The 27,257-nt window shown below is 47.6% G+C and overlaps 1 protein-coding gene across 1 annotated transcript; it reads right to left on the bottom strand.

Moving 5' to 3' along the window:
- Positions 1-425: 425 nt before the first annotated feature.
- DEF6 (DEF6 guanine nucleotide exchange factor) lies at positions 426-27,257 on the bottom strand. The gene is made up of 11 exons (XM_050787635.1): positions 27,079-27,257; positions 15,123-15,263; positions 14,218-14,403; positions 12,302-12,538; positions 12,068-12,214; positions 6,656-6,764; positions 6,207-6,505; positions 4,958-5,124; positions 4,631-4,829; positions 1,211-1,301; positions 426-1,007 (listed from the first exon to the last, which is right to left on the bottom strand). Exons 1-11 carry the CDS (start codon positions 27,172-27,174, stop codon positions 784-786), a joined length of 1,896 nt encoding a protein of 631 aa, XP_050643592.1. The 5' UTR covers positions 27,175-27,257; the 3' UTR covers positions 426-783.

Below are 27,257 nucleotides of genomic sequence, written 5' to 3'. Positions count from 1 at the left end.
AATCTCCCCGAACCTCAATTCATCCATTTGTAAAATGCCAATGATGATTTCCAGTTCTGAGAGTTGTCGTGAAAATTAAATCACCTGGAAAACTGTAGTAGACACTTAATAAACACTTTTGGCTGATACTAATAATGGTGCTTGCTCATGTGCCAAACAGTTAATCCTCATATAACCCTATATGGTAAGTATAATCATTATCTGTATTTTACCAACATGGGAACTGAAACACAGAGATATAAAGAAAATTGACCAAAGTCAATCGGTTAGTAAGTAGCAAAGCCAGGTTCAGAACCCAGGCAGTCTAGCTGCAGGGTCTTTCCTAACCACTTTATTATACTTTTACTGCCCTTTGGAACCTATAACTGGGCTTGAGGGAGGAAGGGAGGAAGTGGCAGGAGAGATGGACAGACCTGAGCCAATAATTCATTCTAAGAGCAGTTTTTATTTAGAAATGTGCTTCCACAACTTGGTGACCACCTGGGGGCAGGTGGCCCCAGCTTGCTTGTTCACTCTTTCCCAGCCCAGGGGTTGGGTCCTTGGGTCTAAAGCACAGGGCAAGTTCTCAAGGATCAACACCCCAGACAGTCCCCATGGTCTGGGGCTTGGAGCTGGTATGAAGGGTGAACCAGGTTCCATTCTGGACTGTTTATGGTTGGAGGCTGGGCCCCTGGCACCAGGACCTCAGCTCCCTCTCCTAGTAAGAGCTGGGATCACCCACAGGCCAGCTGTGGCCAGGTCCTGGTGGATATGACATTGGGAAGAACAAGGGGCTAGGAGAGGCTAATTTTCTGGTGCTGGATCCAGTTTATCTTCCTGAGGGGTGGAAGCCGGGACAGGAGCCTCATCCCCACCGTTGAGGGACTTCTGCTGCTCATTGCTGTTGGGCGAAGGGGTCCTGTTGCCCTGGGATCCCCAGCGGGTCAGGCGCTTTAGGGAAGAGTCACGGCGGGCAAGCAGAGGGGGCTGGAAGCCTGTGAAGGAGCTGCTGGTGACCGGACGCTTATCTGGCAGAGAGAAGGCAGGCAAGTAAGGAGAAAGGCATGCAAAGGCGAGAGGCAAGGGGCCTTGCCTCAGCCCTTGGAGGAGAGGGGAGCCTCCTGACTGCCAGTCCTACCTTTGCTGGCCCTAGGAGATCTGGAGGTATCCCTTTCTCCCTCTTTTCTCTCGCCCAGCTCCAGGGAAAGCTCCAGAGTCTATCCCTTCTCACCTCCAGGCTCAATTGGATGCATGAGCCGGTTCATCTGGACATTCCAGTGTTTCACATTGGTGCTGGCCTGGCGCAGTTTTCTCTGGGCAGCCTGTGGGGGCAGGGCCAGTGGGGAGTGATCAGAACCATCATCCATGGCATGGAGTCTTGATCTTTTCAGGTTCACAGGCTGCTTAAAATCTGACCAAGACTACTGATCATCTCCCCAGAGAAGAACCATGTATGCTCATGAAGAGTTATTAATATATACATGAATAGAGTTTGCCTCCAATTTCATGGGACTCATGGACCTCCCAAAGGTAAAATGTAACCATAATAATAGTTTCCAACCAATATCCCTGATGAACATCAATGCAAAAATCCTCAATAAAATACTGGCAAACCAAATCCAGCAGCACATCAAAAAGCTTATCCACCATGATCAAGTGGGCTTCATCCCTGGGATGCAAGGCTGGTTCAACACATGCAAATCAATAAACGTAATCCAGCATATAAACAGAACCAAAGACAAAACCACATGATTATCTCAATAGATACAGAAAAGGTCTTTGACAAAATTCAACAGCCCTTCATGCTAAAAACTCTCAATAAATTCGGTATTGATGGAACGTATCTCAAAATAATAAGAGCTATTTATGACAAACCCACAGCCAATGTCATACTGAATGGGCAAAAACTGGAAGCATTCCCTTTGAAAACTGGCACAAGACAGGGATGCCCTCTCTCACCACTCCTATTCAACATAGTGTTGGAAGTTCTGGCTAGGGCAATCAGGCAAGAGAAAGAAAGAAAGGGTATTCAATTAGGAAAAGAAGAAGTCAAATTGTCCCTGTTTGCAGATGACATGATTGTATATTTAGAAAACCCCATTGTCTCAGCCCAAAATCTCCTTAAGCTGATAAGCAACTTCAGCAAAGTCTCAGGATACAAAGTCAATGTGCAAAAATCACAAGCATTCTTATACACCAATAACAGACAAACAGAGAGACAAATCATGAATGAACTCCCATTAACAATTGCTTCAAAGAGAATAAAATACCTAGGAATACAACTTACAAGGGATGTGAAGGACCTCTTCAAGGAGAACTACAAACCACTGCTCAGTGAAATAAAAGAGGAGACAAACAAATGGAAGAACATACCATGCTCATGGATAGGAAGGATCAACATCGTGAAAATGGCCATACTGCCCAAGGTGATTTATAGATTCAATGCCATCCCCATTAAGCTACCAATGACTTTCTTCACAGAATTGGAAAAAACTGCTTTAAAGTTCATGTGGAACCAAAAAAGACCCCACATTGCCAAGACAATCCTAAGCCAAAAGAACAAAGCTGGAGGCATCATGCTACCTAACTTCAAACTATACTACAAGGCTACAGTAACCAAAACAGCATGGTACTTGTACCAAAACAGAGATATAGATCAATGGAACAGAACAGAGCCCTCCGAAATAATACCATACATCTACAGCCATCTGATCTTTGACAAACCTGACAAAAACAAGAAATGGGGAAAGGATTCCCTATTTAATAAATGGTGCTGGGAAAATTGGCTACCCATACGTAGAAAGCTGAAACTGGATCCTTTCCTTACTCCTTATACGAAAATTAATTCAAGATGGATTAGAGACTTAAATGTTAGACCTAAAACCATAAAAACCCTAGCAGAACCTAGGTAATACCATTCAGGACATAGGCATGGGCAAGGACTTCATGTCTAAAACACCAAAAGCAATGGCAACAAAAGCCAACATTGACAAATGGGATCTAATTAAACTAAAGAGCTTCTGCACAGCAAAAGAAACTACCATCAGAGTGAACAGGCAACCTACACAATGGGAGAAAATTTTTGCAATCTACTCATCTGACAAAGGGCTAATATTCAGAACCTACAAAGAACTCAAACAAATTTACAAGAAAAAACCAAACAATCCCATCAAAAAGTGGGCAAAGGATATGAACAGACACTTCTCAAAAGAAGACATTCATACAGCCAACAAACACATGAAAAAATGCTCATTGTCACTGGTCATCAGATAAATGCATATCAAAACCACAATGAGATACCATCTCACACCAGTTAGAATGGCAACCATTAAAAAGTCAGGAAACAACAGGTGCTGGAGAGGATGTGGAAAAATAGGAACACTTTTACACTGTTGGTGGGACTGTCAACTAGTTCAACCATTGTGGAAAACAGTGTGGCGATTCCTCAAGGATCTAGAACTAGAAATACCATTTGACCCAGCCATCCCATTACTGGGTATATACCCAAAGGATTATAAATCATGCTGCTATAAAGACACATGCACACATATGTTTATTACAGCACTATTCACAATAGCAAAGACTTGGAATCAACCCAAATGTCCATCAGTGACAGACTGGATTAAGAAAATGTGGCACATATACACCATGGAATACTATGCAGCCATAAAAAGGGATGAGTTTGTGTCCTTTATAGGGACATGGATGCAGCTGGAAACCATCATTCTCAGCAAACTATCACAAGAACAGAAAATCAAACACCGCATGTTCTCACTCATAGGTGAGAATTGAACAATGAGATCACTTGGACACAGGAAGGGGAACATCACACACTGGGGCCTATTGTGGGGAGGGGGAAGGGGGAAGGGATAGCATTAGGAGATATACCTAATGTAAAGGACGAGTTAATGGGTGCAGCACACCAACATGGCACATGTATACGTATGTAACAAATCTGCACGTTGTGCACATGTACCCTAGAACTTAAAGTATAATAATAAAAAAAATAGTTTCCATTTATTGAGCAGCTAAGATGTGCTAAGCGTGCTTATTATCTTATTTAACTTCCAGAGCAGAAGTTAACAACAAAAAGGTTCAAAAGAGGTTAAGTGACTTGCCCAGGGATACACTTGAGCTCTAAGCCACTGCACTACACCACCTTTCCAGGACCTAATCCAAGAACCTCTGTTCAACATTTCACGGAGCCATTAGCAGTGGTTGTGAGGTCGGGGGGATCATGGAGGAACTTTCCCTTTCTATGTTACATATTTCTGTGTTTGAATTTATGGAGATTCAGGCTCCAAGGAGTAGAACCAAAGTACAAGGATAGCAAGACAGGGGCTTGGAAGGGTAGAAGGAAAAATTTTTGCCCAGATTAATAATAATGTGAACAAAGATAGCAGCAAATGTTTCTTCAGCACTTACTACATACTAAATATCGTGTATCATCTCATTTAATCTTCATAACAACGCTATTACCAGTTTCCTTTCCCAGGCGAGAGACTAACTCCAAGAAGTTTGGGAATTTGTCCAAAGTCGCACAGCTAGCGGCTGCTAGGGCCAGGGTTTCAGGGAAGGCAGCCTGGCTCCACAGTCTGTGCCCTAATGAGCTTACCCTGCCAGCCTCACCCCATCCCACTCCAGGCCTCACCTCTACATCCTCGTCAGCCCTCTGCCGGTTCTGCCGCACCTCCTCCAGCTGCTGCTGGGCCTGCTGCAGGGAGCGGCTCTGCTGTGCCATCTCCTGCTGCAGCTCTTCCTTCTCCTGCTGCGCCCGTTCGATGTAGCGCTCCTGCTCCTCCTTCAGCTGCATCAGCTGCTTCAGCTTCTCTTCCTCCTCTTCCAGCAGTCTGCCGGGCGAGTGTGTACTGTGTGGTCTCTAGTGCCAAGGCACCTTGCAGGTGCGCGGCAAGCAGGAAAATTGGGGTGGGTTCCACGAGGGGTGGTGGGAGAACCTGAAGAAGTTCCTCAGGCCTACCTGGTCTGAGCGAGTCGCACAGATTCCTCATCTCGCCGAGCTTTCACCTCTAGTTGCAGGGCCTCCTGCAACCGCTGCTGCATCTCCTCCAGCTCCTTGATGCGCTGCCGCTGCCGGGCAGCCTCCTCCTCCTTCAGCTCCATCTCAGCCTGCATGGAGGCCCGGGCCTGTGGAGTGGGGAGGTGGTGGACCCAGAGCCAGGTCAAAAGGGGCACGTGGGGGCAGGGGAGGAGGGGGTGGGCGTGTTGCCCTTCTTTCCCCACGACTCTGCTAAGCTGCCTAGGGGTAACGGTCTGGGGAACGCCTTCATGTTGGGGTTTCCTGATCTGACCCCTTTCTGAGAGCCTGACTGGAACAGATAATGGTCAGTGAACAGATGCCACTTGGGGGAAACGGGCTAAAGGTATTCCCTTTCTAGTACCAACCTTAATCATAATTATATAATATGTAATTAAACAACATTATATAATTAAATAAGATATAAAAATATAGTCATCTCCTTCCTAGCACCAGCTTAATAATTATTATAATATATAACAATATGTTATAATCATGGCTGCTGCTAGGAAGGAGGTGACTATAACCCAATTATAACAACGAAAAGTTACTGGACACTACTACAAGTGTTTCCTCATTTAACCCTCACCGTACCTCTCTGAGCAAAGTTCTATTAGCATTAGCATTTTACAGATAAGGCTCAGTAAAATGAGCCTGCCTGGCATCACGGGGCTCGTAAGAAGCAGAGCTAAGATTGAATCTACATGTTTCTGACTCCAGATCCAGGTTTCTTAAATCCTAAATCTAATTGCCTCTGCACGCTTAGTCCGCCTCCATACACGTCCCGCTTGCCTCTCAAACTGGATTCACTGTAAACTCAGTTCAAGTCTAGTCCAAACTTGGTCCAATCTAATCCCCAATCACACGGTCTTCAACGGCTCCTTCTGCCCAAGCCCCAACCCACAGGCAAGGTCTCCGAACCAGGCCCCATCCATCCACCGGCTTGGACCTCGCCCCACACCACTTCCTTAGCCTCAGGCTCTGCCCCCGGCGGAAGCTCCATCCCAAATCTCTTTCAAACCCGCGGACTCTGTCCCAACAATCCCTCTTTCCAAGTCCCACCCCAGTGCGCGCCCCTCAACCCAGGAGCTCCGCCCTCTGCCCAGGCCCCGCCCCTGGCGCTCCCCCGCTGGCCCGCCCCGCAGCCTCCCAGCCCGCCGGTCCAGTCCCCAGCGCCAGGAGCGAACCCCACCTGCTCCGCCTCGCGCAGTTGGCCCTCGAGCGCCTGCTGCAGCTCGCGGTGCTGGCTGCGGCGCCGCTCCTCCTCCTCCTGCAGCAGCCGCTCCGCCTGCCGCTGCGCCTCCTGCAGCAGCTCCAGCTCCTGCAGCTTCCGCTCCTTCTCCTCCTGCAGTTGCTGCAGCCGCAGCAGCTCCTCCTCCTTGGCCGCCCGGCGCCGCTCCCGCTGCTCCCGCTGCTCGCGCCGTTTCTGCTTCAGGTCCTTATGTAGGGACTTCTTCCCCTCGGCCTGCAGCCGGATCGCCATCTGGATGGCTGCCGAGGAGCGGGAGCGGGTCAGTCGGATCCTCGCACACGGCCCGAGTCCACTCTCCAACCTCCCGCTGGACAAAGTATTATCACCCCCTTTTCCCAGATGAGGCGCCTAAGGACCAGCCAGACCCAAGCCACCTAGCGAGCACTCACCAGCTGTCCACTCCTGGCGCTGGCGCGTGTCTGAGGCGCTCATCTCATACGTGCGGGTGGCTGTCTTCACACAGAACATGCAGCGCTTTCCGTCGCGGTCTGGCAGCACCTGGGACAGGGTAGGTGGCAGCCAGGCTAGCCTCACTGGGTCAGGGCCACACCTGCCCCAAGGATGCTCCAGCTCAAGCCCCTAGCCCTCCTGGCTATCTTCCCTGGGGACCCCACTCTGCCAGGAGCCTGCATGGCTTGCATCGTAAGTTATGGGGGACTTATGTCCCCACAACTCTGTAGCCTTTGCTCTTTGAAGGCTAGGTGGGTGCGTTTTCATCTTGTTATTATTTCACGGGGCCCAGTACATAGTCGCCACTCAGTGTTTATGCAGATCATGCTTGAACACTGCCAGTAACAGGGTCCTCACTATCCATGACAACGCACTTTGACATAGCCCTGCTTGTTAAGAGTTAATTCATTCATTCTGCAGATATTTTTGGAGTGCCTACTGAGTGCCACTCACTGCTCCAGGGGTTGGGATACTAAGGTGTGCCTAACAGACCAAATCTCTGCCTCCACTAAGCTTACATTCTGTGGAAAATAATAGCTACCACATTCTAGAGTCTGTACTAACGTTTTATATGCATCATTATCTTCACTCCACCTATACAGCCTAGCCAGGCAGGCATTATTAGCTCCACTTTACAGAGGAAGAAACTGAGGCACTAAGAGCTCCAGGATTGTCCACCTCACACTGTTAGTCTGTTAGTGATGAGGCTGGGACTTCTGCGTAGATCTGCATTCCTTTACACAGTAACACCTTATGTGACAAAATTAGATGGATCCTAGGATGGCTATGATAATTTTTTTAAATGAAAAACAACTGTTGGTAAGGAAATGGAGAAATTGGGATCCTCACACACCATTAGGGATATCATCCAGCCTTAAAAAGGAATGAAATTCTGATATATTTGACAACATAGATGAAGCCTGAAAACATTTCTAAGTGAAAGAAACCAGATACAAAGGGACAAATATGGTATGATTCTATTTATGTAAGATACCTAGAAAAGGCAAATTCATGGAGACAGCAGAATAGAGGTTACTAGGAGCTGGGGTCAGGGAGTATGAGGAGTTACTGCTTGGTGGGTACAGAGTTTCTGTTTGGGGTGATGAAAAAGTTTTGGAAATAGATAGTGGTGATGGTTGTACAATATTGTGAGTGTAGATCATTCCCCATGATCAGATGGGATTCATCCCAGGAATGCAAGGATGGTTCAACATGCACAAATCAATATGCATGACACATCATAGTAACAGAACTGAGAGCAAAAACCATATGATCATTTCAATAGACCCTGAAAAAGCTTTCTAAAAAAATTCAACATTGTGTTATGATAAAAGCCCTAAAAAAATTGGGTATAGAAGGAACATACCTTAAAATAATAAAAGCTATCTATGACAAATTCACAGCTAACATTGTAATAAACGGAGAAAAATTGAAAGCCTTTCCTCTAAGATCTGGAACAAGACAAGGATGCCCACTTTTACCACTTTTATTCAACGTAATATTGGGAGTTCTGGCCAGAGCAATTACGCAAGACAAGGAAATGAACGGCATCCAAACTGGAAATGAAGAAGTCACATTAGCCTTGTTTGCAGATGGCATGGTCTTATACTTAGAAAAATCTAAAGACTCCATGGGGTGTGGTGGCTTACACTTGTAATCCTAACACCTTGGGAAGCTGAAGTGGTTGAATTGCTTGAGGCCAGGAGTTTGAGATGAGCCTGGGCAATACAATGAGATCCTGTCTCTCTCTTAAAAAAAAAAAAAAAAAAAAGAAAAAGAAAAAAAAAAAAGGCCGGGCGCGGTGGCTTATACCTGTAATCCCAGCACTTTGGGAGGCCGAGGCGGGTGGATCATCTGAGGTCAGGAGTTTGAGATCAGCCTGGCCAACATGGTGAAACGTTGTCTCTACTAAAAATACCAAAAAAAAAAAAAAATTAGCCGGGTGTGGTGGCGGGTGCCTGTAATCCCAGCTAACTCGGGAGGCTGAGGCAGGAGAATCACTTGAACATGGGAGGTTGCAGTGAGCCGAGATCACGCCATTGCACTCCAACTCCAGCCTGGGCGATAAAAGTGAGACTCTGCCTCCTCAAAAAAAAAAAAAAAAAAGGACTCCAACAAAAAACTGTTAGAGTTGATGAATGAATTCAGTAAAGTTGCAGGATAATTCAACATACAAAACTAGCTGGGCGAGGTGGCGGGCACCTGTAGTCCCAGCTACTCGGGAGGCTGAGGCAGGAGAATGGCATAAACCCGGGAGGTGGAGCTTGCAGTGAGCTGAGATCTGGCCACTGCACTCCAGCCTGGGCGACAGAGTGAGACTCCATCTCAAAAAAAAAAAAACAAACCCAGTAGCATTTGTATACAATAACAGCAAACAATCTGAAAAAGAAGTGAAGCACAATCTCATTTCCAATAGCTACAAAGAATGTAAAATACCTAAGAATCAATGTAACCAAAGTGAAAGATCTATACAAGAAAAACTATAAAACTGATGAAATAAATTGAAGAGGATGCAAAAAAATGGAAAGATATCCCATCCTCATGTACTGGAAGAATTAATATTGTTAAAATAACACTATTACCCAAAGCAATTTATAGATTTGGTGCAATCTCTATCAAAATAGCAAAGGTAATCTTCATAGATATAGAAAAAAAATCTTAAAATTTATATGGAACTACAAAAGGCCTCAAATAGCCAAAGTAATCGTGAGTAAAAAGAACAAAGCTGGAGGCATCACACTTCCTGATTTCAAAATATACTACAAACTGGCCACAGTGGTGCACACCTGTAGCCCCAGCTATTCAGGAGGCTGAAGTAGGAGGATCCCATGAGCCCAAGGAGATTAGGCTGCAGTGACCTATGGTCATACCACTGCACTCCAGCCTGGACACCAGAGCAAGACTCTGTCTCTAAAATAAAACAAAATACCAAAATGTAATACAAAGCTATAGTAACCAAATCAGCATAGTACTGGCATAAAAAGAGACACAAAGACCAATGGAACAGAATAGATCACCTAGATATAAATCCATGCATTTACAGGGAACTCATTTTTGACAAAGGCGCCAAGAACACACAATGGGGAAAGAACATTCCTTTCAATAAATGGTTCTGGGAAAACTAAACAACCATATGCAGATGAATGAAACTAGACCCCTATCTCTCACTATATAAAAAAAAATCCAATAAAAATGTATTAAATATTTAAACGTAAGACCTGAAACTATGAAACTACTAGAAGAAAACATTGGAGGACTATTCCAGGACATTGGTCTGGGCCAAGATTTTTTGTGGAAGACCTCAAAAGCACAGGCACCCAAATCAAAAATAGAAAAATGGGATTACATCAAGCTAAAAAGCTTCAGGACAGCCATGGAAACAATCAACAAAGTGAACAGACAACCCATGGAATAGGAGAAAATATTTGCAAACTATCCATCTGACAAGGGATTAATAACTAGAATATATAAGGAGCTCAAACAACTCTATAGCAAAAACCAAATAATCCAATTTAAAAATGGGCAAAAGATCTGAATAGATATTTCTCAAAAGAAGACACACAAACGGCCAACAGAGATATGAAAAAATGCTCAGTGTCACTAATTATCAGAGAAAAGCAAATCAAAACTAAATGAGATATCATTTCACCCCCAGTTAAAATGGCTTTTTATTAAAAAAAAATAGAGAACATCTTTTTTTTTTTTGGAGATGGAGTTTCACTCTTGTCGCCCAGGCTGAAGTGCAATGGTGCAATCTCGACTCACTGCCACCTCCACCTCCCAGGTTCAAGTGATTCTCCTGCCTCAGCCTCCCGATGAGCTGGGATTACAGGTGCCCACCACCACGCCCAGCTGATTTTTGTATTTTTAGTAGAGACGGGGTTTCACCATGTTGGCCAGGCTGGTCTCAAACTCCTGACCTCAGGTGATCCACCTGCCTTAGCCTCCCAAAGTGCTGGGATTACAGGCATGAGCCACTGTGCCTGGTCAAGAATATCTTTTCTGTAAAAAGATGCTGGAGAAGATGTGGAGAAAAGGGAACCCCGATACACTGTTAGTGGGAATGTAAATTAGTACAGCCACTATGGAAAACTGTATGAAGGTTCCTCAAAAAACTAAAAATAGAACTATCATATGATCTAGAAGTTCCACTGCTGGGTATATATCTAAAAGAAAGTAAATCAATATATTGAAGAATATCTGCCTTCCCATGTTTACTGCAGAGCTATTCATAATGGCCAAAATACGAAATCAACCTAAGTGTCCATAAATGGATAAATAGATTAAGAAAATGTGATATATATAAAGGAATATTATTCAGCCATAAAAAGAATGAAATCCTGTCATTTGCAGCAACATAGATGGCACCATAGGTCATTTTGTTAAGTGAAATAAGCCAAGCACAGAAAAACAACTATTACAGGTTCTCATTTATATGTGGGAGCTAAAAAAGTGGATCACCATGAAGACAGAGAGTATATTAGTGCTTACCAGAGGCCAGGAAGTGTCGGGGGAGGATAAAGAGAGGTTGATGAATGGGTATAAACATACAGTTTGATAGGAGAAATAAGACCTAGATTTCGATAGATCAGTAGGGTGGCTATAGTTTACAATAATCTATTGTATATTTCAAAATAGAAGAGAATAATGTGAATGTTTCTAGCATAAAGAAATATTTAAGGTAAAGGATACCCAATGACATGATTTGATCTTTACAAAATATGTGAATGTATTATCACATGTACCCTGAAAATACGTACATCTGTTGTATATCAAAATAATTTTTTAATTTCATGAATGTATTTAATGCCACTGAATTGTATACTTAAAATAGTTAAAATGGCAAGTTTCATGTCACACACACACACACATATATATATATTATTTAAAATAGTAAAGAGGCTTGTGTTTTAAGCCTCTAAAATAGTAATGAACACAAGGGAGGAAACAGAAGGGGAAGACAGAGCAGAGGGGTGTGGAGGGAGAATAGGGAAGTATAGAGTTGCTAAAGAGAATGGAATATGGGTGAAGAAGAAAAACCTTTAAAAGGGATTTTTTTAGAAAGATTTGCTGTGTAGTATAGATATAAGCCACTTCCTCTGAAATATTGAGCAAATTCCATATTATTCACCAATTACTTTGGTGTTTGAGTTGCAGTTTTAGTTTTAAGTGCTGACATGGATGAGAATGGCCTTGAGGCATCCAGATATATTTGGGTCACACTAATCTAAGCAGAATTTGTGTCACTGTGGCTTTTCTCCATTTGCCCCTCTCCTGACCCCCTTGTCTTCTCATGCCCCTGAGGATGCTCTGGGCCCTGAGGTGTCCTCCACCCCCATCCTGCCCCTCACCTCCACGCAGCAGTGTGCATCCAGCGGGATAATGCCTCTTTTCTCTTTGCACTCTTCACTCCCAAAGTAGCAGAGGCAGCTGGGCTGCAGCTGGAACCAGCGTTCGGTCCAGTTCCTTCTCAGGTGCCCTCGCTTCCACAGGTAGCCCTGCCAGCCAGAGTTACGTCAGAGGCTTCCCAGGCCCCCCTTTGCCCTGCACCTTGTGCGCCTCCCCTAGTTCCCAGTTTGGCTGACCTGCTTCAGGACATCTTGGATGAGCTCCTGGTAGACCTCGTGGATGGCCATGCTGAGGGTGTCCCGGCCCACGCCCCGCAGGCAGCGGCCTGAGTTGAAGAGCTCCAGGAACTGCCAGACGCTGAGTCCCCCGGTGGTCTGGGCCACCTGGGCCTCCTGGGCCAGAAGCTCCTCCAGTTCACCCAAGCTCACCTCCAAGCTCATGCTGCTGAGTACCTTTTTCAGCAGGTATTCCACCTGGAGCAGGAGAAGGAAGGCCTGGTAGTTGCAGCAAGCGGTGTTGCCAGCACCAACACCAGGGAGTGCTCTATCTGGCTCCCAGAGCCTGGGCAGAGGGAAACAGGGGACAGACCGTTGAGGGGGCCAGAGGACCAAATGCTATGGAGACCAGGGAAAAGACCTGGGAGAGGATCCTGGAGCCCCAACCCCAACTCCGAATTTCTCTCCCCCTCCACAACCTCCCGTCCCACTCGTTCCTATCTTAAGGGCAAGGTGAAGGGGACCTGAGATCTGGGGTCCAGGAAGAGGCAATAAACCACAGAAAGTGTCAAGGGAGTGCAAAGGCCCTCTCATCCAATCACTCATTTTGCAGATGACAAAACCAAAGCCTAAACAGGGAAGTGACTGGCTCTAAGTCACACAGCAAACTGGGGGCAGCCAGAACCTGATTCTGATCTCCTGAATCCCATTCAGGTCCTTATTGCAAGCCCCAATCTCCAACCCTGGGGATCCTTCCCTTGTGGGAGGGGAAGGGGATTTGGGGTAGGGGTAGGTGGTAGGGAGTGGGGAGTAGAGGTAAGCTGGGCAGGGACAGGAAACCTGTTACAGAGGAACCGGAAGCGGTGGCTGGGGTACATCCTGCTGCAGTTGTTAACTCTGTATGTTGATCACAGAAGCAAGCAACCACCTGGCCTCCGAGAGGCCACCTTGCCCTGACTGGCAGGGGTCTAACAAGGGCAGCCAGCCAAGTGTCCGTGCAGATGGACACATGTCCCTCACCTGCCCCAGCAACTTTTTGGGACACTCTGTTTAGGACTTTCTGGGGGCTCCTGGGTCTTGTTTGGGCATTTAGTAGAGGGCACTGGTTCAGGGCTCAGATGGTTCCCTTCATCACCCTTCCCACAAACAGAAGCCAGAACAAATGTGAGTGGAGCGTGACATGCTAGGGCTTCTCGTAAGTACAGAGGTTCCTTCTCCTGTAAACCCCACTCTAGAGACCTAAAGTTACCCTGGCATCTCCACAGCCACCAAAAGGACTAAAGGGTCACAAGGCCAAATGGGCAGGGGAGGGAAATGAGGATAAGAGGGAGCGTGCAGGTGGATGGGAAAATGCCTTCCCTGGCTTCACCCAGGAGTGAGGAGGTAGGGACCAGATTCCTGGCCTTTTCTCCCAGGATGCCCTCCCCTCCCAGGATGTCCTCTCCCTGGGTCTTTTAGCTGAATCTGTCCTAGCTTTCCAGAAGAAAGGCAGAAAGGGAAAATCTGGAACCAGAGTAACCTCCTGTCTCAGAAAGGTCTCCCTTTGCCTTGTAAAGCATCCTTCCTGTCCTGGAAGAAGTGGCAAAAGGTAAAGGGGGAAAAAAAAGCACCCTTCCTAGATTGCCAGTAATGCTCAGTAATGTATCTGGCATTTAGACCTCTGTGTAAACAGAATGTGCAGATCATTTTCCTACAGTGAGGACCAGCAGAACCCTCATGAAAGTTTAATTTCAGTTTTCCTGGAAGAAGGCACAATTACTCTGACACAGGCAGATCTAGGCATCTGGAGACAGCTGGGTGAGGACAGATACCAGCATGGGAAGACGGTGAAGAAAGAAAGGGATGTGGGAGGTACCAAAGGTGGTTTGGTCTCATTCATGGTTTTGCTTAGGTCTGGTCCCAAGTGATTCAGTCCCTGGGGCTGCCATCACCCTCACCTCATCAGGAACCATGATCAGAGGGTACTTGTCCTCAGACAGGAAGTTGAAGAGGCACCAGAGGCGGAAGGCATCCTGATTGGAGAGCATACTGTTCCCGTTGCTATCTGCCCGATAGTTCTTCTTGGCCGTCAGGGTCCAGCACAGCTCATCAAAGTGCTCTTTAACAAAAGCCCCCTCCTCCACCTGCCACCAGGGCTGCAAATCAGCTGGCTGCATATCCCTGCTCTACCACACTAGGCTCCAGCTGGGTTTCTGGGGTTCATCTATGCCCCTGCTCCCCACCTGGCCAAGTCCAGGACCCTAACTCAAGGGATCCCTGAGCTGATTACCAGGTAACTAGCTGGTTCCAACCACTCCACCCCCCACAACACACCCACAACCCCCAGGCCCCCTGACAACAGAGTAACTCTAGTCTTTCAGCCCAGAGGAGAAAGGAAGAGAAACCCAGCAGGAAGCTAAGAGCCAAGAACCTGGAAAGACAGTGACAGATTGGAGGAGTTGGGAGGGGGGGGTCAGGGGGACAGTCTGGGAAGGGTGGAGAACCCTTTATAAAGGTTATAGCTGGAAGCGGGAGGAGGGCCGGGCAGGTGTTCAGTGAACCCTTTGTAGAGGTTATAGCTGGAAGCTGGAGGAGGGCCAGGCAGGTGTTCGGTGGAAGGCTATGGGTAGGGTGCGGCCCACCTCATTAGAGATGAGGGACACCGAAGGTGAGTTGAGGGGGACAGGAAGGAGGCAGGTGGCTGGGATGTGAGGGATGTGATGGGACAGCAGGCATGGACAGAGCAGGCAGAAGTAGGAGTTTATGGCAGGGGCAAAGAGTTGGAGTGGCAAGGTATTGGGCTGCTGGCCAGGCTGGAGAAGTGGGGAGAGGTTACAGATGCCCCCTACAAGCTGGGCCCCACCTTGTCCAGGATGTACTTGTTGAGGTAGGGCATGTATCCCTGGCTGGACACAGGGCCGTCGTCATCATCTCGGAAGTGTTCCTCCAGGGCCACGGGGTCATGGGGGATGTGCAGGACTGTGTACAGGTTGTGGGACAGCACCTGAGATAGAGTAGTGGCAGTGTGTCTTTCTGTACCCCAACCAAAACTAGGCCAGAGGACTGCTCCTCACCTCTCTGCTTGTCCCCACCCCATCCTGGCTGAGTTCTCTACACACACGGTTCAGTTCAGTAATAACTAAAACTTAAATACTATGTGCCAAGCACTGGGCTAAAGCACTTTACGTATCATCTGCTTACCCACCATAAAAACTACTCACATCCCCATTTTACAGATGAAAACTCCTGCAGCCCTGAGATATTTCTCACCCAAGGTCACAACTGGCAGAACTGGAATTCAAACCCATGCAGTTATACTCTTAGCCACTTCATTAGGTATTGGTGTCCTCTTTCTACAGACAGGGAGACTGAGGCTCAAGGGATTCAGTACCTTGCCAAAAGACCCACAGTGAACACCTTGGAGTTCAAATCCAGCTCTGTCAGATTCCAAAGCCCAAGTGCTTCCCACAATGCTGGACAGTTTGCAGGGTTTGCAGGGACTTGGTCTGCTACCCCAGGGCAGAAGCTGCCAATTTATCATGGTTTCCATCAAAGACTCAGTGTTCTGGCTGCAGTGTGCCTATCACCTAAGTGTGTCTGCTCTGGGAGAGGAGAGGGCTCAAAGAAGGGTCATGAAAAATGGCCCATGACGTGGAGAGGGCAAGGCTTAGAAGGGATAGTGGTCATAATGGTGTGCAGGGGAAATTTGGGTTTGTTGAACAAATCCATGATATTAGAATAAAGGGGTTGAAATCTGAAATCTGGTGAAAATCAAATCGCCTTGGGGGTAATTCTATTATACCTATTGTCACAGGCAGTGTGAATGATTAAAAAGTCACTAGTCACTATTGCACACTCACCATATGCCAGTCACTGTAGGAGGTGGTTTTTTTTAATTAAAATTTTTATTTTGTTTTATTATTATTTTTTGAGATGGAGTCTCACTCTGTCACCCAGGCTGGAGTGCAATGGCATGATCTCGGCTCACTACAACCGCCACCTCCTGGGTTCAAGCGATCCCCTTGCCTCAGCCTCCTGAATAGCTGGGATTACAGGCACCCACCACCATACTCAGCTAATTTTTGTATTTTTAATAGAGACAGGGTTTCACCATGTTGGCCAGGCTGGCCTCGAACTCCTGAACTCAGGCGATCCGCCCACCTCAGCCTCCCAAAGTGCTGGGATTACAGGCCTGAGCCACCATGCCCGGCCAAAACTTTTTTTTTTTTTTTTTTTTTTTTTTTGGTAGAGACAGAGGTCTGGGTGTGTTGCCCAGGCTGGCCTTGAACTGCTGGCCTCAAGTGATCCTCACACCTGGACCTTCCAAAGTGCTGGGATTACAGGCATGAGCCACTACACCCAGTCAAAGCACTTTTTATACCCCATTTCTAGTCTTCACAATCACCTATATACACAAATACCATTAAGCCTGTTTTTCAGGTGAAGATACAGAGGTTTGGAAATTTTAAGAGTAAATGGCAGAGCTGAGGTTGAAACTAAATGTGCCTGGTTCACAGGTTGCCTTCCTACTAGAATATTGATGTCAAGTCTCCCTCCTCCATTGGATTGTGAACTCTGGAGACAAGGTCTCTGCTTATCTTTATGTCCCTCAGCATCTATGTCCTCTTCTGTACATCAAGTGCAACCAATACATGCTGTATTGAAGGACTTCTTCCACCACCAGCAGTTCACCTTGGAATCAGTTCCTTGGAGGCAGGAGCTGGCACTGTCTCCGAGATGGTGTGTATGCCAAGCCTTCATTTTATTCTCTTTTCAGAGAGGAGGGGGAGAAAGTATTGAGACTTTGCCTCAGTGTTGTCCTGGGGCTCAGTTCTCCTTGGCAAACTGGGAAGTGGGAGATCCCAGGAAGGGAGCATTTCCTTTTTTTCCCTCATTTCCCTCTGGGCAGCTATCCCTGGAGTTTTTGGTTATGTGAACCAATAAATACCCTGTCCCTTAAGCCATGTGAGTTTTTATCACTAATTCCAGGAAAGTCTTCTTAACACATCTGTGGTCACAGGATACCAATCCCTACTCTAAGGGGTGCCACTGGCTCAATGCCTAGTACTTAAAACCCAGGGTGACCACCTCAAGAGAATAATGCCAACATACACTGACCACTTCTGAAGTGACAAGTGTTCAAGTTTTATATATTCTCATCTGCTGTTTCTTGGCCTCTTTTCAAACTACCCATGTCCTTATCTTTTTTTTTTTTTTTTTTTTTTTTTTTTTTTTTTTTGAGATGGAGTCTCAATCTGCTGCCCAGGTGCAGTGGCGCGGTCTTTTGAGATGGAATTTCTCACTGCACGCCCAGTGCAGTGGCGCGGTCTTGGCTCACTGCAATCTCCACCTCCCAGGTTCATGTGATTCTCCTGCCCCAGCCTCCTGAGTAGCTGGGATTATGGATGCGTGCCACCATGCTCGGCTAATTTTTGTATTTTTAGTAGAGATGGGATTTCGCTATGTTGGCCAGGCTGGTCTCAAACTCCTGACCTCAGGAGATCTGCCCGCCTCAGCCTCCCAGAGTGCTGGGATTACAGGGCGTGAGTCACTGCGCCCAGCCACCCCAGAATTTCTAATCATCCAACCCACAGACACCCATGGGAGATATACGTTACAAGAATGCTCATTAAGCATTGTTTATAGTATGAAAAATTGGAGACAAACTGAGGCTCCTTCAGTAAGAAACAGATATACTATGTCAGGAACCACTGTGTGTAGTTGGAAAGATTTCACTTTTCCCACTTGTGTGCTCGTGGGCAAATGTTTAATTCTCCAACACCTTAGTCTCCTCTTCTGTGAGGATAATGATAGGGTCTGCTCCAAAGGCTATTTTGAGTGAAGAGTACCTGGTGCATAGTGCCCTGCTTAATAAAAGTTGTGGGTGATCTTTATTATGTTTGTATGAACAGACATTGAAAGATAAGCATACTACACTGGCATGTAAAAAAAGCAAGCTACAGAATGTTTGTCAAATACACATGCAAAGATTAGGTCGAATTATATATAACTAGTATTTTAGTAGGTCAAAACAATCAAGTGTCAGAAATTTCATACGGTTCAACCTGTTTATTTGTATACAGAAAGAATCTAGAAGATTCGCTTACTGTTAACAGTGATCACCCCTCCAGAGTGAGGGGAGGAATTTTCATCTTTTTTTTTTTTAAGACGGAGTTTCGCTCTTGTTGCCCAGGCTGGAGTGCAATGGCATGATCTCGGCTCACCCCAACCTCTACCTCTTGGGTTCAGGTGATTCTCCAGCCTCAGCCTCTTGAGGAGCTGAGATTACAGGCACCCACCACCATGCCTGGCTAATTTTTGTATTTTTAGTAGAGACGGGGTTTCGCCATGTTGGTCAGGCTGGTCTCAAACTCCTAACCTCAGGTGTTCCGCCCGCCTTGGCCTACCAAAGTGCTAGGGTTACAGGCATGAGCCACTGTGCCCAGCCAACATTATATTCTTCTTTACTTCAAAAATTTTTGGGGCCAGGTGTGGTGGCTCAAGCCTGTAATCCCAGCACTTTGGGAGGCAGAGGCAGGTGGCTTACCTGAGGTCACCCACCTGGCCAACATGTTGAAACCCCGTCTCCACAAAAAATGCAAAAAATTAGCCGGGCATTGTGGCAGGTGCCTGTAATCCCAGCTATTTGGGAGGCTGAGGCAGGAGAATCCCTTGAACCTGGGAGGTGGAGGTTGCAGTGAGCCGAGATCGTGCCATTGCACCCCAGCCTGGGGAACAAGAATGAAATTCCATCTCAAAATTAAAAAAAAAAAAAAAAAAAAAAAAAATTGGCCAGGCGTGGTGGCTCACACCTGTAATCCCAGCACTTTGGGAGGCCCAGGTGGGCGGATCACTTGAGGTCAGGAGTTCGAGACCAGCCTGGCCAGCATGGCGAAACCCCATCTTTACTAAAAATACAAAAATTAGCCGGGTGTGATGGCAGGCAGCTGTAATCCCAGTTACAGGGAGACTGAGGCAGAAGAATTGTTTGAACCTGGGAGGTGGAGGTTGCGGTGAGCCAGGAAGGATAGTGCCACTGCACTCCAGCCTGGGCGGCAGAGTGAGACTCTGTCACACACACACACACACACCCCCCCACAAAAAAAATTTACCACTAACATGTTTTAATTTTACAATAAATTTACTTTTATTTTTGTTTATTTATTTAGAGATGGGGTCTCGCTCTGTTGTCTAAGCTGGGGTGCAGTGTCATGATTTCTGCTCACTGCAGCTTCCGCCTCCCAGGCTCAAGCGATCCCCCAACTTCAACCTCCCGAGAAACTGGGACTACAGGCGTGCGTCACCATGCTCAGCTAAGTTAAAAAATTTTTTTTGTAATACCAAAATTAGCCGGGTGTGGTGGCACACTCCTGTAGTCCCAGCTACTCAGGAGGCTGAGGTGGGAGGATTGCTTGAGCCCAGGAAATCATGGGTGCAGTGAGCCAAGATCGTGCCACTGTGCTCCAGCCTGAGTGACAAATCCATACTCTCTCCGGGGGGAAAAAAAAAAATTTCTTTTTTTTTGTAGGGATGAGTTCCCATTATATTGCCCAGGCCATGGTGGCTCATACCTGTAATCCCAACATTTTAGGAGGCTGAGGCAGGAGAAGCCCTCCTGGGTTCAAGCGATCCTCCTGCCTCGGCTTCCTAAAGTATTGGGATTACAGGTATGAGCCACCACAGCCCAGCCCTGAATTTCTTCTTTAACATTGTACTCTTCTGTGTGTTTTCTTTTTTTAAACCAGGAGCATATATTGTCTTTAGAATAAAATTTAAAACAATAGGGATGAAAAAGGGTGCCATTAACCACAGATACTAATTTGTCCTATTAAATTGCTCTATAATAATATTCTTTTGCTGTTCACTGTTTGTGTGAGCATTTCTGGGTGTTCTACATTTCTTGAGGGCAGCAATGAGTCTAATCTCAACCTTGACTCCAAAGGTAGTACAACGTCCCCCATTCACTGAATTTTTCTGACTCCTAAAGTCTAACTTGAATGTTCCAATGGTTTCCCATAATTTTCAGAGTAAAAGTTCGAGTCCTTCTACAGGCCTCCAGGCCCCATGTGACCTGGCCTGCTGCACCTTCTCTGACCTCATCCCTCTTGTTTACTTGCCTCCAGCCACTCTGCCTCCTTAATGTTCCTCCAGCAGGTCAGGCATATTCTTGCCCAAGGACGTTTGCACTTACTGTTCCTGCAGCCTGGAATATTTCTCTCCGGGTCACTGCATGGCTCAAACCCTTTCCTCCTCCCTGTTTTTACTTAGATGTCACCTTCTCAGGGAATGTGTATTCCCTGACCAGGTGGAATATCCTCTGATCACCTTACTTTTTGAGACTGAGTCTCGCTCTGTTGCCCAGGCTGGAGTGTAGTGGCACAATCACAACTCACTGCAGCCTCAACCCCCCTGGGCTCAGGTGATCTTCCCACCTCAGACTCCTGAGTAGCTGGAACTGTAGGTGTGCGCCATCACACCTGGCTAATTTTTGTGTGTATGTGTGTGTGTGTTTTCTTTTTTTTGCGATGGAGTTTTGCTCTTGTGCCCAGGCTGGAGTGCAGTGGCATGATCTCGGCTCACTGCAACCTCTGCCTCCCGGGTTCAAGCGATTCTCCTTCCTCAGCCTCCTGAGTAGCTGGGATCACAGGTGCCCACCACCAACGTCCAGCTAATTTTTGTATTTTTAGTAGAGACGGGGTTTCAACATATTGGCCAGGCTGGTCTTGAACTCCTGACTCAGGTGATCCACTCACTCCGGCCTCCCAAAGTGCTGGGATTACAGTCAAGAGCCACCGTGCTGGGCCTAATTTTTGTATTTTTTGTAGGGACGGGCTTTCACCAAGGTGCCCAGGTTGGTCTTGAATTCCTCGGCCCAAGCGATCCACCCACCTCAGCCTCCCAAAGTGCTGAGATTACAGGTGTGAGGTACCCTGCCTGGCCTGATCGCCTTATTTAAACCTGTAACCCAATCCTGCCTGACCTCCATGATCCCTACCCGTTTCTGCTTTATTTTCTTCCATGTCATGTATCATCTTTCATCATATTGTACATTTCATTTAGTTTATTATCTGCCTCCTCTGACTAGAATGTCAGCACTACAAGGGTAGAAATGTTTGCGTTTTTTTCACTGTGGTATCAGGGGGCCTGGCACCTAATGGATGCTCAATGAATATCTCTTGAATGAACTTAAACACTTCATGGGAAGAAGCAGACAAAATACAAAAGCCAGAGATTGACTAAATCCCACTGAGCATATTAGCCTTACTGGGCTTCAGTTTTCATCTCTCTAAAAAGAGAGTTCTAGGAGAGGATCTATGAATGCCCTCTCACCCCAGGACAGAACCTGCCACATAACAGCACAGTTGAGCTTAGTTCTGTCATCCTGTACTGTCCCTAAGACCTGCACCTCACCTGCACTTTTGCCACTGGATTCTGAAAAGCCCAGGGCAGAGACTCTGACCTCTGCGAGCTGTCAGATACCAGGACAAGGAAGAATTAAATGCCCAGACACTCAGGGCCTCTCTCCAGAGAGCTGGGCCGACCTCAGACTGTCAGCTTCCTGTGCCTGGGTGCGGTAGGGGTTGGGGGTGGAGAGAGGGTGTGACTAGGGGAGGGGTCATGCTGGAAAGGAAATGACAGTGAAGGAGGAGTTGTGAGCAGGAGCTTGTTTGCAGATCTCCATCAATCCTCAGCCCTGGAGGAGGGCACTCTCATTATCCTCATTTTACAGATGAGGAAATCAAGGCTCAAAGAGAGGAAGCATCTTGCCCAAGGTCTGACTCCAAAGTTCTGCTCTTGATCTCTATAGTGCACTGGCCCTGGCTGAGCACCACAATCACCCAGGGAGCTGGTGAAACTGAAACATGCCCGCCCAGCCCAGACCTACTGACTCAGAGTTTCCAGGGGTGGGGTCCAGGTGTAGTTTTCACAAGCTGCCATTCGGGTTTCCTCAGAGAGGACTCCCACAGTCTCCACAAACCCAGGGAGCCCCTGGCCTCTGAGTTGGCAGTCACTGACATTTGAGATGCTTCATCTATTCACTCTTTCCTCTGGAGGCATGTAGGGGAGTAGTTCTCCTCTCGGGACTTGAGGGATCCTCTAAAACTCAGATGTGGGGACTGGGGATCCTAAAAACTCAAGTGTGGGTGTCAGGTCCATGCTGGCAACAGTCAGCAAGAACTGATTCTGTAGTTTCCAGCCTTCAGGATCCCCAGGGTTTGGGAATCCATAAAAGCACCCAGCAATGATTTCAGAAAGATTTCGCTCCTAAATTAACTTTTTTTTTTTTTTTTTTTAAAGAAAGAATCTCACTCTATTGCCCAGGCTGTAATGCAGTGGTGTAACCACGGATCACTGCAGCCTTGACCTCTCCCACTCAAGCGATCCTTCCACCTCAGCCTCCGGAGTAGCAGGGACTATAGGCACGCGCCATCATGCCTAAATTTTTCGTTTTTTGTAGAGTTGGGGTCTTGCTATGTTGCCAGGGCTGGTCTCAAACTCCTGGACTCAAGTGATTATTTTGCCATGGCCTCCCAAAGTGCTGGGATTACAGGTGTGAGCCACGGTGCCCAGCAAGGTCTTTAAATGAATCTAGGTTCCAAGTGACCCTTTTAAAAGACAGATCCAGCCAGGTGCGGTGGCTCATGCCTGTAATCGCAGCACTTTGGGAGGCCAAGGCAGGCGGATCACCTGAGGTCAGGAGTTCAAGACCAGCCTGGCCAACATGGTGAAATCCTGGCTCTACTAAAAATACAAAAATTAGCTGGGCGTGGTGTGGGCACCTGTGATTCCAGCTACTTGGGAGGCTGAGGCAGGAGAATCACTTGAATCTGGGAGGTGGAGGTTGCAGTGAGCCAAGATCACGCCACTACACTCCAACCTGGGTGACAGAGCAAGACTCTGTCTCAAAAAAAAAAAAAAAAAAAAGACACAGCTCCTTTTAAGAGTTACCAAATGTATTCTAGTGAGTTACTAGAAAAGCATAACTACTATCATGGAGTAACACTGGAAATTTTAAAAGGTGGGAATCTTTGGATTAGCCGTGCCACCTTCTGAGAGGGGGCTGGTGGGGTTGGGTGTGGGCGTCAGAGGAGACAGAGGCCCAGTTAAGGGAAAGGAGAGGCTGCATCACAGACCAATTTTACCTATTTGAGGTACAGAATTTATTCTTTATTTTTGTAGGCTGGCTGGATGACTTGGTGATCAATCCCCTGGTTTATAGATGAGAAACTGAAGACGGACAGTGACTTGCTTAAAGTCACCCAGATGGGGAGCAGTACGGATCCAAGCCTGTGTGGTTCTGAGTCAAGTGCTCTGCACATCATTAAATCACCCTCCCTTCCCTACCCACAAATCCTAGCTTGGAGAGACCAGTAGCACACAGGGGTCAGGACAAAGCTGATGATCCTAGCCAGCAGGTTTTTGGACTGGAGCTGTTCTTAACTTTTCCTCCATTAAGGAGAAGGTGGTTGTCCCTCTCCGGAGGCGGCAAAACCTGAAGCTCATTGACTCTCAGTGGGCAAGAGTCTCACTCTGGGCTCCAGGAATGCTCTGAATGTCAGCTGGAGGTGCAGGAGACTGGAAGGACCCTGTCTACCCTCCCTCCCTTCCCCCAGCTCCTGTCAGTCAAGGAGGAAGTGGTAGGCCTGGTGCCTCCTTAAGATCCTCATCAAACCAGAGACACACTGCTCCATCTACATACCCTTCACCCCACTGCCTGATAGTCAGGGGGGAAGGAGGCCAAATTATCAACTGATCCTCCACTAGTCCCGAAATCAAAACTGCTCCCCTGGGGAAGAGGGTGTGGTCAGTAGGACACACATCATTCCCAAAGGCTCCCCTCTTTACAGCCCTCTGTCAGGATGGCTACCTTTTAAATGTTTTTAGAAGTGGTTCTGGGAACCTTGCAAAAACTCACAGCCCTCAACTCCTGGGAAGTTTTGTGTTCAACCTAAATCCATCCTGGGCAGGAGTGCCATTCCTATTGGTTTACTTTCTCTGTTCTCAACCCAACTGGACGAAGCCATTGTGCTTTCTTCAAGAATTCAAAGAGAGGAAGAAGTATCTGTTTTTTCCCTCAAGCCTTCTCTTCTCCAGGAGAAACCACCCCACTCCTTGGGCTTTTCTCAGAGGACATGCTGTTCTTCCTCCTACCCTCTGGCCTCATCATGGGTTTGCCCAGGATAGCCACTGGGAGCCCCTCTACCAACACATTAGAGGAGAAGTGGCAAATGTCACCCACCGACACATCTTGCCCTGGGCTAGTGCAGGTCTCCTGCCAGGTCCCAACCCAGGACCCTACGGCTAGGGATGGTTTTAGTAACCAGCCCAGTGAGGTGGCTCAAGACTATAATTCTAGCTACTCAGGAGGCAGAAGCCGGAGGATCACTTGAGGCCAGAAGTTTGAAACCAGCAGGGACAACATAATCAGACTCAGGCTCTAAAAAATAAAAAATAAAAAAATTAGCGAGGCACGGTGACACGTGCCTGTAGTCCCGGCTACTCAGGAGGCTGAAGTAGGAAGATCGCTTGAACCCAGGAGTTTGAGGCTGTAGTGAGCTATGATTGCACCACTGTACCCAGCATGAGTGACAGAGCAAGATCTCATCTCTAAAACAACAACAACAAAAAACCAGATTGACTCCAAGGTCTTTTCCCTCAGCCCCAAGTCTTTTCAGGGGAGAGGTGGGCCCTGCTTGTATAACTCTCTCGTCTGCTTCCTCCTTTGCCTTTTGACCACTTCTCTATTACTCCTTTGCTTTGCTGGAATCCCCACCCCTCGACACTACCACTACTTCCTCCCCTTCCAATATTCACTATTATGGGCTTGAACGGAGCCCTGCCATTTCTGCCCCACCCCCACTTGGCCCCTGAGACTCCCACTGTTAGCTCAGGCTTCCAGAGTGGACAACTTTTCTGTCAAGTAGGAGTGAACTCTATCATTGATCCTGTGTGACCACAGATGTTGCTGGCATTAGGCTCAATATGAGCTGTGATGAGGTACAGACAGTGGACAGTTCAAGCATGCAAGCTCTCCATGAAGTATTTCCCTAGAAATATGCAACCTATGGGGGTGAGGGAGTGGGTACTGGCCCTTTTAGAGGGCAAGACAGAGGCTCAAGCTAGGAAGTTTTACTGGCTGATGGCACCAGGAAAAGGGAAGCCAGTTAAAGGCTGTACCTTCCATATGTGAAGGGCAGAGAGAGCCTGGAGAGGTTTCGGGGCCACAGGTAATACGGAGGTGAAAAATGTTACCCTGGAAGCAAAGAGCCACGGGGGCTGGTATTGTCTGGCAAGATATTAAAGGGGCAGGGTGGGAGATAGGAGTGGGATACAGAGTTTGCAGAAATGGATTTTGGATGATCGACTTTTTTCCATTTATACTGAGAACCCAACCAAATGACATGATCTACAATACAAGAGATTTAAATAGGATGTAAGGAAGAATCTGTTAGGAAGTTCTCCCCAGGTGACAAAAGATGGTAGTGGGCTCTCCTTCCTGGGGGAGTGAAATCATCTATTAGATTTTGGCAAATCCAGGTAAGGAACTGTAACATAGGACCAGTCTGGGATATTCAACAGGCAAGAACCCTGCCAGTTGCTCTGGCAGTGCTCAGAAGCTCCACTCCCTGCATGGGAACTGGGGACCAACTCTCTGAGAGAGGGAACCCTCGTTCTATATATTCAAGTCTGGGATATTCAAGTTCCTCACGTCCAAGTTCAGTAAAGTCGGGGGTTGGAACTGTAGTGGGGCACAGTAACTATTCTGTCCCATTCATCTCCCAGGCACCCTCTACCTCGGTCATTAAGAATGGAGATTTCCTTGAGACACACACATCTCCTTTGGAGGATGGGGTAGGGAGACACCAGGAGTTTAGTGCCTAGCCACATGCCAGGCACAGAGCCCCACGAGGGGCACTCAAGTACTTGCAGAGTGAATGAAGGCACCCCTATGGCAGGTCCAAGAGAGCTGAGGCCTACCTTGCTCCTTTCCCCCAGAGTTCACTGGTTCTAGTGGCTGAGGGCCTTGCTTCCTCCCCACTAACTAGGGTAGGGAAGGCAGCACTAATGGATGACTAGAGGAAGAGAGAGAAAAACTCCTCAGTCTTCCAGAAATTGTCTAGGCCAGATGACTGACTTCAGGACAATCATTGATGGGGATTTTCCTGGGCTTAGATTCCACCCCTTCCCTACCTGAGGTCTCAAGGCCTAAGGTAAGTTTACCAACCCGGTATGTGTAGGGGATAGGGGGGTGAGCTGGGTAGCAGTATAATAGGGTCCTCAGTCCTCACCCACTCCGCAGCTCTTTTCCACCTGGGGGGCAGGGTTAGGCAGGCCAGACTGGTTTGGGACTGGGGGCGGCCCCTTTATGCCTCTCTCAGCTCCAAAGGAAATGACTGCCAAGTACTGGCTAACTGTTTCTCTTGAAAGTCAGGAGGAAGCGGCAAGAAAGAGCAGACTGCGTGCCCAAGCATGACTCTGTGGAGATGTGTGTGCTCATCACATGGAGTCTGGGATGTGGCCTGGCTCCTGGCCCTCAGAACCCCATGATGGCCCTCAGAAACCCCTGGCCTCCAGTTGTGGGGCCCAGTTCTGCACAAGGTTTCTGCGCATACTTCACTAGGTCTCTGGAGGGTGGGCAGCGGCATCGACCAGGCTATGTTGGCCCAGTTACCCAGGACCAACCCCCTGACCCTGGGCCCGGGACACTGGATGGCTGGGTGCCCCTGGAGTGGCACAGTGTCCACACCTGGCTCCCAGGCGGCAAGGGCTGGTGTGGTGCATCTGCCCTCCTCCCCTGGGCCCTGGGTGCCCCTCACCTTGAGCTGGGACTTGGAGACTTTGCCGCTCTTCTCCACGTCCAGCGCGGTAAAGGCGTACCAGATGGACTTGAGCAGTTCCTTGCGCAGGGCCATGGCTGAGGCGCCCGCCCGGCTGGGGGCGGCTCTGACACCAAGATCCGGTTTCAGGAAATGCAAACGGCTGCAGAGACCGCAGA

This window comes from Macaca thibetana, chromosome 4, assembly GCF_024542745.1.
Source record: "Macaca thibetana thibetana isolate TM-01 chromosome 4, ASM2454274v1, whole genome shotgun sequence".
Taxonomy (NCBI): domain Eukaryota; kingdom Metazoa; phylum Chordata; class Mammalia; order Primates; family Cercopithecidae; genus Macaca; species Macaca thibetana.
This window is presented reverse-complemented; position numbering and strand designations above follow the sequence as displayed.